The sequence below is a fragment of the Aphis gossypii genome, chromosome 1 (genome assembly GCF_020184175.1).
Source record: "Aphis gossypii isolate Hap1 chromosome 1, ASM2018417v2, whole genome shotgun sequence".
Lineage (NCBI taxonomy): Eukaryota > Metazoa > Arthropoda > Insecta > Hemiptera > Aphididae > Aphis > Aphis gossypii.
The window spans coordinates 53888039-53900091 of record NC_065530.1 but is presented as its reverse complement, the minus strand read 5'-3'; the positions used below and the strand labels follow the sequence as shown (position 1 = coordinate 53900091).

Below are 12053 nucleotides of genomic sequence, written 5' to 3'. Positions count from 1 at the left end.
GTTCAGGATTTTATTTCTCCTTAGATACTTGAACTGTTTGACCTTATCAAAGATATAGTCTTTTGCTTTCATATTTTCTTTTTCGTTTTGTTAGTAATTCCATTACTTTATTTTATATTTTTAAAATTATTCGATTGTTCAATGGAATTGTGGACTAACAGTTTCAATAAAATAATTATTCTATTTAAGTATTTAATGATTTTGAGTTAAGTAGCAACTTTGAAATTTTACCATTAAATTATTTAAATTCTGGAAAGTAGGTAAAGTAGATGAATAAATAGTTTATTTATATAAACTATTTTTCTTAAAATTATTAATTGAAAACTCGAAACCATTCACACTGATTGAGTGGACGATGCGATTCTTATAATTTATTTGATTTGTATAATTATATATCTATTATTTTTTATTTTAAATGTGAAAACGGCCAAATGTTTGTTTTTTTTTTTTTATAAGGAACATAGAACAATTTTGCGATTTGTATGCATATACATATAGTAGCTGGTACTCTATAACTATGCTAGACAGCATGAGCCATGAGGGTAGGAAGCGATCATTGCACTTACTTGATACTTCCAATACTTAAAAACCATTTTATGAGATACTTAGTGGCTTAGGTATAAAATAATTAAAATACTTTTGGCTTATATTTATAATTTAGTAATTTACTAACTTTATAGTTAAACACTGTAATAAAATAGATCCTATTACTTAAGTATATTACGTAGTATGAATATATAATATATATATATACTAATGTCTATTAGTATATCTACAATATTAGTTATTTTATCCGTTATTTGTCAATTGATATATTATTTAAAGTGACGGAAATTATACACGGAAACGGGACATAATAAATCGTTTAAAGATTATATTATTATATTTTTATATACAGATATTACTACTTATTACTACGTATTTGGTATAATGGCTCTCATTCAAGAATTGTGAAATTAATGTGCCTGTCTCGTTCGTACCGTAACGCTATGGTGTTTAATACGAATAACACAATTATATTTCGAGTTAATTATATCGTACGTAAAAAAAATATTTTTACGTGCGAAGTTAATTTTGAAATTATCTTTTAAAATATGATCTCTCCATATATTAGGTATATTGAATAGTTTGAAATTATGTATTATTACTTATCCAAAATTTAATTTAATTTTTAGAAAACGTGTTCTAATAAGTTTATATCGTTATTATTGTTTAAATAAAATATGTTGATTACATAACTTGATTATTTTAATGTTCATTTTTTCAAATTAGTTAAATTATTTAAATATGTTAACATGCAATACAATGTATGTTTACTATTATGAAACATATACCTATGTTACGCTTTTACTTGTCATTGTTTTCAAATATTTTTTAATAATTTACAGAAAAAAGAGAAACCATTAAAATTTGTATTTAAATACATAACATACCTTACATACTTTTGTTGTGTTTTGAATCACAAGGAAGTTCACTGCAAGAAAAATATGTTATGTGTTTGATATTAATGTATTATTATTATTCGGTGCGTTAATTTTCCACTGATTGACTTTCGGTGATAGTGTTTGTTTCATCATAATATATGTGGGACATCCCACATCCTCTTAGATATGTATATTTCAGCAGTAACAAAACAAAAACAATTGTATAAAATATTTAATGGTGATTATGCAAATAATATTATATAATGGCTGCAAAAACAATTATTATTTTTTAGTTAAATTATTATTATTATATTTTTAAAATTATATTACTTTCCAGATAATAATTATGTGCTAAGAAAAGAGTACTATACTATATATAACTTGAATTAAGTAATATATAATGCACTAATGTGCATACTGAATATACCTAATGTGTGTTAGTAGTATAATATGTAAATATATTATTGATTTGGTATAATCTATATGTATTATCATTTATAATAATCAGTAATACTATTTTTTTAAATAGTACATACGTACTAGACTATTAATCATTACAGTCAACTTATAATATGCGTTTTAAGTTCATTAATTTCTTCATATTACTATATAATATACATATAGTTACCTATAACTTAATAACATACAATACGTATAGGTAGACAGATAGTATCATATTGAGTGGCTTCATAATATGGTTCATAATAATGATTCAGTTAGATATTTATTTTATCTGTGATGATCTTATCATGAAATTTGTTTACTTTTAAATCTGTTTTTAATTTACAATTATTTATTCTATATTTTTATACTCATTGTAAAATGTATTGTTGTTGTGTATTGTTTACCCTCGTTACACACTGCAGGTGTTTAATTATTTCATTAAATAAGAGTATTTTATGCTACAGTCAGATTTAGATGGATATTAAAATGCATGAAAAAACCGCGTCCTCAATACAATTCCAGTTATTTTTCTATATCATAGAAATAAAATTAAAAATATAATTTAACGATATTAGTTACGGTATTCCACAACTGTACCTATACAAATAATGACTTTATTCATGAAATATTATATGTAGGTGAAAAATGTTAGTGCCTTATACTTACATATGGTATACCTATCCGGTGTACATTTAATAAACGTTACTTTGCTATTACTATAAATTTGCAAAGAATACATGATCTGTAACAATTTTTGTAAAAAAAAATTAGTTTAATAATTATAACAATCATATAGTCAATAAAGACAAAACTGTGACTAAATAAATAGTTTATAAATACAGTTATTAATTATAAAAAAAATAAAATATTTAATAAAGGTAGAATTCTTAGCAATTTATTAGGTTATTAAAATTATTTTATTTTTTGTATAATAATAAATAACTGTGATATAATTATATAATATAATAATAATATGTATAATGTATATATTTTTAATATTAATTCTATATTTAATATTCATTTTATAATTCATTTAATTGTTGAATTTAATATATTATGTAATACATTATATTGCATTTATAATAATAGTCGGATAATTATAATATCATAAAATTTTATTATTTTGATATAAAATGTTATTAATATTACATATTTTCTAAAAAATGATATATCAGTATATACCTATTATTTACAAACCTAAAAAATATATATGCGAGAAAACAAAATGTTAAAATTTTTTAAAATTTTTAGTTAAAACAGATAACAGATTCCATTTTTAAGTACCTATATAGATAATACTATAATAATTCATTTATTACGTACCAGAGTGCAGAGGCTATTAGACGAAGAATGATTAACTGAAAGACTTGGATGATGCGCGTTTGAATAGGTTTGACGCATTCTTAGATTTGCAGTCTGGAAGTCCAAAAAGGTCTCATTAGAAATTTGTACAATGTGAATTTTTTATTGGTTTATAGCTTGAATTTAAATTCAAGATGAAGCATGTAATTGAAGGCGATTGTTGAGTATTTATAAACATAATTAAATGCATTATTATATATTTGATATGTATTGAATATTATAGAGTATAGTTACCTATGTATATTAATTATTCTAGTATACTATAATATACAGTTATAGCTACAATTGCATATACCTAATATATTTACAGTCATGTAAATGTAGGAATATAGTATATAAATGTTTAATACTAATTACTAATCATAATATGTACCTATACATTTTAACATTTAAAGTATATAATATAATATTATGATTTTCTGCAGTATAAATGCTTCAGTTCTATTATTAATTTAAGTATGTGTTACCGTCATATTCCAAGATCTTTGTAATTTAAATAATTTATACTTTACAAAAAATAAATTTTCTATAGCCTAAAAACTAAACATTTTATTTAGGTACATTGCATAGATTGTCTAAAATAAAATTCAAATATTTCAAACCATAATCAAACTTTATCTTAATGAAATAATCCTTCACAATGCTCATGACAATAATATCCAATAAACCAATCAAGGGTGTAGCTGTACTTTTCTACAGACGTTTTTTTCCTAGACTATAGAAACCACTGGAATCATTCCACAGTGTTCATTAAGTTCATATCGTATAAACTTATTCATACCTTTTTCTTTGTAATTCTTTATCATCATATATATAGATTCAAATGGAATATAATTTTTACTAATCTTTTAATTTCAAGCTATGCTTGTCATTATTGGGCGATGACTTCTTGTTCATAGATATATATGTATTTCCCATTTTGTTTATCTTCTTCTTGCCATAATATACATAATATGTATAATATACTTATTAGTTATTAATACAATGAATCTACGAAAATCTGTACTGAAGATTGTAATGATTGTACCCTTATAGCCTAATTAAAATTTAAAAATATATATATGTAACTATATACTGTGTATACGGAGTTGCATAAACGAGAACAAAAAATAATTGTTTTATAGCAAATAATATCCAGTTTTACTAGTCATGAAAATTTGATAAAATGTTTAATAATTGCAGCATAACAATAATGTTCGTACGATTAATTAATTATATATTATTTTATTGTCAATATAATATTATATAGAACAAAAAAATTATATTAATATTATTGTTTTTGGTCTCTATTTTATAATCAATTCGTATTTATCCATGTCTTAATCTTTGACACGGAAGAAATTGTTTAAAAATAAAATTAATAACGTCCATCATTACGATACGTTTGTTAAGAATAAATAATGGTAGTGGTGGTCTTGAAATGTGGGTCACCCGCGGAGGCCGGAACAAGTTCAAGGAGGGATTGCCGGAATGAGAACCGGTTGCACTCTATACAGGGGCCATTTACCTTCCGTCAGTCGCGTCGCAGTAACCGTCCGAGAAAAAAGGTAGTTCCAAGATTGCTGAATTTATACATTTGTTTAAAATCAAGTTAATATATTTTATTTTTAAATATTACTGCATAGTTTCATAAGTATAATAATATTGTCTTTGACAACAGAGAGAAGAATATATTTTGGAGACTTTAACGCAGGTAAGACCAATAATAATATAATATTAATATTAATATTTAAATTTTAAACGCAGTATAAATTTAATAGTAACCTATTTCCTTTCACTGCTATAATAGACAATAATAATCATATTCTTTACTTCGATTTTAAAATACTCAATACACTAATAATAGTATAATATTATTATTTATAAAGGTTTAAGGATTTTTATACATTTAAAATTAAATAACATGGATGGTATGGTATTGAGTAGATATTTTATTTATTTATTTATATAATATAAATAATATTTTAGTTAAATGTCCGAAAAATTTATGATATTTATACAACTAACAAAAAAATAAAATATAATATTATTATGAGTTATAAGTTATAATATACATTATGTTGTTACTTAAACGGTTTATTTGTATTATAGTTTTATAAGAAACTTTTTCTATCAATTATTATTATATTACATTCAGACTAAAAATATGCGCATTAAATTTTCTATGTGTGTATACAAATTTTGTTTTAAATCTACGTGTTTTATTTTTATATATTATAATATGTAAAATATCTATAATACAATTTATATTCTAAATGTCCATATTGTAATTGCGCTATTAATACGATAATAATATAAAATAAACGGATTTTAATTATTTAGGTATGTATTACTACGATTTATAACTATATACTTATATATGTATATATATTAAACGGTCAGTCTATTCAGGTATTTGGCACTTCGGTCTATAAAGTAATTATAAAAATCCAGTAATAAAATAATAATAATATAGTACTTAGGTATGTATAACGTTTGAAAACTGCAGTAAATTATTATAATATGTATGTACCTACTCTTATAAAATATGTAATACCTATTTTACGTGTATACTATATCTATGATTCACTCGACGCCGTATATACACCGGTCTATACGATGAGGTCGGCAAGATGATTTCACCGAACTTTCTCCCAACAACTATGTGTCATAGGCTATAGGCATAAATATCGGTTCCAATTACAAAGTGAAATTTGTACAAAGAAAACATCTATCGACAAAGTTGCTATCATGACTAATACTAGACGTTGTCGGCATAAATTCAGCTTTGAATGTATGTTAATTTTACTTTATATACATATATATATATATCACATTATGTAATCATAATATACCTACAATATAGTTTGTATTTGTATATAATTGAAATTAAATCATAAGATCATCATCCTAAGTATGTGTAAATACTACAGAGATATGATGAGTTATAGAATGTAATATTATAATATTAATATACATATTATATAATATCGGAAATATTTACAAGTTATTAGAAAAACTTATCAAAATTTAGGTCAACGAACTATATATTAATATATGAGGAAGTAAAAACAATGATGGGACAGTCTTTAAATAAGAAAAAGTATGCTAGGTATTTACTATTTAAATGAAAGTAACTGACCGGACTATGTGGGTTACTTGGTTATTGTTGCGTGTGCGTGACACAGGCAATAGTGGTCAAGGTTAATCGTGGGCCACTTTTGGTTGGTAGTTGCATTTCCAGGATCTCAGACACTACAATGTTTTAAAAATACCAATTTTTATCGTTTTTTAGGTTATAGTACCTAATATTTAGAATTGTTATCATGTATAAATTCATGTATGATATAAATGTTTAAGTGCATATTCTGTTAAATACAAAATTTTATTTTACATTTCAGTTATTACAGTTTCATTGTTTTAAAATTATATTAAAAAATATTCCAGTAAATAAAGAATACACGATTTAAAAATTAAAGTAAAATGGCCGTAAAAATGGTTTTGAATTGAAACGTTATTGTAATTTTTTTTTAATGTCAAGTGTACATATAATAGTCGAAAAATAATCCGAAAGATAATTTTACTATCAAAATTTGAGTAGTATTCAATTGCGAATCTATTTTAATACACAATTATATTTATTTTATTTTATCATTTTTTTTTTCAATTTTATATGGACGTCAAAAAGTTAATTATTTGACAACTAATTAATAACTTCCTATAATTGAAAAAAATGTATAATTGTCATTTGTATTTATAAATACAAATAATTATCTAAATTACAATAGTAAAAAATATGTAAATAAAATATAAAAAGCATCCACGAAAACGCCGATCAAAAAAAAAATAAGTTTATTTTTATTGTTTATCAGTATAATCCGTTGAATTAGGTTAATTAAAAATGCTATATTTAATAGTTATAAGTATAAAGACAATGAAGAAAAAACTATGTTAATTAGAATTATATTTGTTCATACTATGTGCACAGTGCATAATATCTAATCTATTGTTCTGAGCGCATAGCGTAATTTTATACGAACATTAATACATCTTATAAATTATAATTTATAATAGCTAGTAATTTCGTTCCATTACCATAAAAATTAACCCATAGAAATCAAATGTACGTATAATCCAAATCTGCATGGCATACATTTTACATTATATTATTATATTATTGCTATTTGTTATTATAGGTATAAGCTCATCCACTGCAGTGTGTGATGCATAAAAAAATAGATATACGTCTATTTTTCCTTTTAAAACAATTGATTTGATACGTTTTTACTTTTTAGATAGGATCACCTACATATCATGTTTACTTTCTAAGCGTCTAGACAGAACAAGACAATACAATTAAATATATACCTACTAAAATATTATCCACGATAAAAAAATTGTATATATATTTATATTAATATGTTTCACGGTCTAATGCTAAAACCACGACGAAAGTATTTCTTTCTCTTATCGAAGATCGGTACATAACCACATAAACATAATTTTTATTGGTACAATAATATATATGAGCACTATACTATAATCGATAAGTAGGTAGATATTGGCAAAATGAAATTAATAAGTCTTGACCTACACACCCATTAACCTAAGTGGTTGATGTCCGAGCGGTATTTATTACTGTTTAAAATTACATATAATGGTGATTGGTGGATCATTATCTTGTTCATATTATACCTATTACAGGCGGTTAAACCGATTATGCAAAATATAGTTCGTAATATTCATTAATCATTAGTAATTCGTATAACATTTGTATGTTATTTATTTATAATTATTACATGTAACAATAAATTATTGTTTTAAACTATCAAGACAAATCTTAACGGTACCTATGGGCTATGATAAATGTCAAATGACGACTATTGAAATAAATAAATTGTACATGAATTGTGTGAATTTATCTAACCCACGACATACAAAACCAACTGTTTCAGAAGAAATTACAATTCGTTAGTACCGATAAACTTATTATAGTTTTAGTTTGTAAGAATTAAGACACATAGGTATACCTATACATCATAATATATTAACGTAGGTCATAATTATTATTTATTGTTGTATTAAATGTAATATTCATTACGAAGATATGTTATTAATAATAATACATTTCAATGATCAGGGTCATTGACGTTGAAATGTGAAGAATGAAATCCAAGGTTTTTGAACTCTAAATAACTAATAAGACAAAACAATTTATAAGACTAGAAGAAAGTTGCACAAATAATATACATTGGGTAATACTGTAAAACCGGTTTGCAGATATCGTTTAGTATTATCACTTTATTATTATGTATAAAAATATATAACAATATTAAAATAAAGAGAAAGATTCTATTATAATACTTTTTAATGATAAACTAAGTATGAATAAATATATTAAAAAAAAACATATTAATTTTTATAATTAGGTATAACAATACCTTTTTGAATTTTTATATTTTTATTAATCCGCATCTGTAAGCTGTATCTATTTAATAATTTAAATATGCATGGATGGTAAAATATATATATTATATCGAAATTAATAGTAGATAGCTAGCAGTTAACTAATAGTCTACCATCTACCAGATTTAAAATGTTATGTTAAAAATATATAATATTATTTTCACAGATCAAATTATGGCCAACAAACAGGCTATAGGATGGGCTTTCCTGTGCCTGATGGGAACCACATTGATGGCACCTGCCGTATTAACCTACCCACAAGAACATCGTTCTTCCCAAGCACAAAATCAATATGAACAACAACGTCCCGTCTATCAAGGAAATTATCAAAGTTATCAACTTGAACAAGACGCAAGAAAATTTGTGGAAAAACCAAACGCCAGCAAAAAAGTAGTGTCATCGACTGCAGGAGTTGTAGAAGATCGTAATGACTTGGAAGATGTACAAACAAATTCTATATCGGTTAGATAACAAAACACGATTGTAAAAATAAAAAAAATATAAAATAAATACAATATAATGTTTTACCTTTTAGCAAGATGCCGCAGGTGGTTTTTCATGGAGTAGTGTTTTGGGAATGATTATGCAAATGCTGTTCAATCCAGCAAGTGCAGCCGCCGGACCTAGCAAATCGGATGTTTTGGACGGTGATCAGGTATACATAAACTAAAATCTAAATTGATATATTATAAATAAATAAGATTTATAACATTTCGGAATATAATAATGTGTAATTATTTTAATGATTATTAAAAATTTATAATTTTTGTTTTTAGGCTATAGCTCCAACATCACCTTGGGCTAATTTGTTATCTGTAGGTTTGAAAATTTTAACCGCATTTTTGGGCGGTGGCAATGCAGCGGGAGACGGAATTGATAAAGTTGATAACTCTTCTCCAATGCAGGTAATTAATAATTTTAAAATAAACACTGTATTATGTATAATGTATATATTATTTAAAACTTATTATAATAGATGGTTCAATTTTCAAAAAATATATTTAAATGCTTTAATTTATAAATTTTATTTATATTTATCGTTTGATTAAAATATTATGTCAAATACTTCCGTAGTTTTGAACCATATATTAAATAAAATAAAATGTATAAATTAATAATTTTGGACCGGGGGTTAAAATAGGTATATGAGAACTTAAATACACCTTCTATAATCTGTCACTATATTAAATATTAATGTTAAAATACTATTTTGTATAAATATTTAGCTTCTGACTATATAATACGTTAATATTAGGTAAGTCGTTAAATGTATATAGTATTAAGTAAATGATTCAAAACAACATTCCGCTTTTTAAATGATCTGAATACTATATCAAATGTTATAATTTACTTTTTTAAATTTGTTTTAATACAATAAACTTGGTAATTGTTATTTTTTCTATACAATCGAAATCATTTTGGTAGGTAAATTAATTTCAATTTCCAAAATTGAATCAAATTTACATTAATACGATATTCTACTGCAGATGTCAATAATGAGTAAAATAGATTCATTAAAAGTTTGTTACAAATATAATATATTTGTAACAAACTTTTAGATCAACAAAAACGAATAATTGCTTATTTAAATATATCATAATATAGTTTTAAATTTGAATATTGTGGCTTTTAGTGAAGAAAATCGATAAATTATACTTATTTGCTTATCTTTTCTATGTAGTTATTTTTAGATTACTTTTCCGAAGTATTAAGTATTTAAGTTTAGTTATTACTTTTATGTATATATATATATATATCACAAAATGTAAATTATACACATTTTAAATATACTCACTGATATTTAAAATTAAAATATAATATGTGAACAATAAATTAATATTCATAAAAAAAATAATATTAAGCTTCAAGTCCCCGGTCCTTAGGATCAAAACATGCTTTCCTTCTTTTTATAAATATTTAATGAATTGGTATATGGTGGCACGGTACGTAGGGTGTATTGGCGGCGGTCTTATCTACAGTACTTGGCAGCAGGGATCCCGATCAAGTGGCCACCATGGCCAAACAAGCTGGAGAGGTAAGACACCCACACACTGCTTTAGCTACCACCCAAACTAACATTTTATAGGCAAATGTTTTTACAAACCTTAATTTATAATTAAAATGTATTAAATAAATACGTAATGTTAACAGTTTATCAATATCGTTGTGAATCTTTTGGATGCTTTGAAAACATCATTCAGTCATAGATCTATGTCAGCTAGATCTTTGGGTAAAAAGGACGCTATGTCCGATGCTGCTGTAGCCAGCTTATCCATGTTCAAAGTAAGATATTTTATATTGGTGTTTTATTTTGAAATAAAAAATAATAATGTTTTTTTTATTAAATTAGGGATACGTGAAAACAATGAATACGGCTAATGATGTTTGCGCTCAGAAGTTTGTATGCGAAGCTAACAAAGAATGTTCAGGCGAAACATCAAGTTCTAGTGCCATATATTGTCAGCTTGGAACGTAAGAAAATAATGTTTATTAATATATCTAAGTTTTAGTTTTTATTGAAAATATTAGGTGTTGATTTAATGTATTGGTTATACTGGTTTATATAAGATTGATTGTTTCAAAATAATAATAGTATAAATAATTTATTATTCTAGATATGCAACAAGTTTCTTGCTGCAAAGAACTGGTAATGCACCTTTTGAAGTATATTATGACGCCGGAAGACGTGGACGATCTGGAGATGACTGTCGTCAACTCTATTTGGCTTGTAATGAAGTCTAAATTCCAGTTTCCACCGATCATACAAATTAAATAATAACTTTTTCACTTAAAAATAACTTAATTGATCAGTTTCATATTTCGATGTCTAAAATAGCTCTCCTTTGATTTCAATCCGATCAAAAACAAAGATCTCGTCTTTTAAATTGACCATTTAAACGTACACAGCAGATCCGCATTGGCTTCTTATTAGGATTATTAGGATAATCTTTTATTACATTTATAAATATTTTTTTTTTTTTTACTGAGTATTATACTTTATATTTATTCCTATTGTTTGTATAACAATACACTTTGTACCATAGTAGTCTGACCTATTAATTATGTATATTTTTTTTTAATTATTTATACTTTATTTATTTTAATTTATTGTTTTTAATAAATTATTATAGGGATTACTTTTAAATAAAAATGTAAATTGTTATTTTATATACTACCTTAATCCTTATCAGATATCCATATTATCAGACACATTTATATACCTAAAAGAAATTTGGATTTCATTTACTTGCAAATGCAATGCATAATTGTAGCGCATCTTCTCTAGTTGAAATTCATTTTTTATTATTTTTTTTTTTTTTTGGTATCCATGTATAAATTACTTATAGTTATAACAAAAATATTAAATTATTGTAAAAT

General features: G+C 24.4%; 1 protein-coding gene across 2 annotated transcripts; it reads left to right on the top strand.

Annotated features, from left to right (window-relative positions):
• Positions 1-4729: 4729 nt before the first annotated feature.
• LOC114131180 (uncharacterized) lies at positions 4730-11826 on the top strand. 2 transcript variants are annotated; one of them, XM_027996340.2, is made up of 8 exons: positions 4730-4923; positions 8842-9137; positions 9211-9330; positions 9452-9580; positions 10627-10710; positions 10827-10958; positions 11026-11147; positions 11291-11826. In XM_027996340.2, exons 2-8 carry the CDS (start codon positions 8850-8852, stop codon positions 11415-11417), a joined length of 1002 nt encoding a protein of 333 aa, XP_027852141.1. In that variant the 5' UTR covers positions 4730-4923; positions 8842-8849; the 3' UTR covers positions 11418-11826. The 2 variants fall into 2 exon arrangements, with proteins under 2 accessions (XP_027852141.1, XP_027852143.1); XM_027996342.2 differs by lacking the exon at positions 10627-10710.
• The last annotated feature ends 227 nt before the right edge of the window (positions 11827-12053 follow it).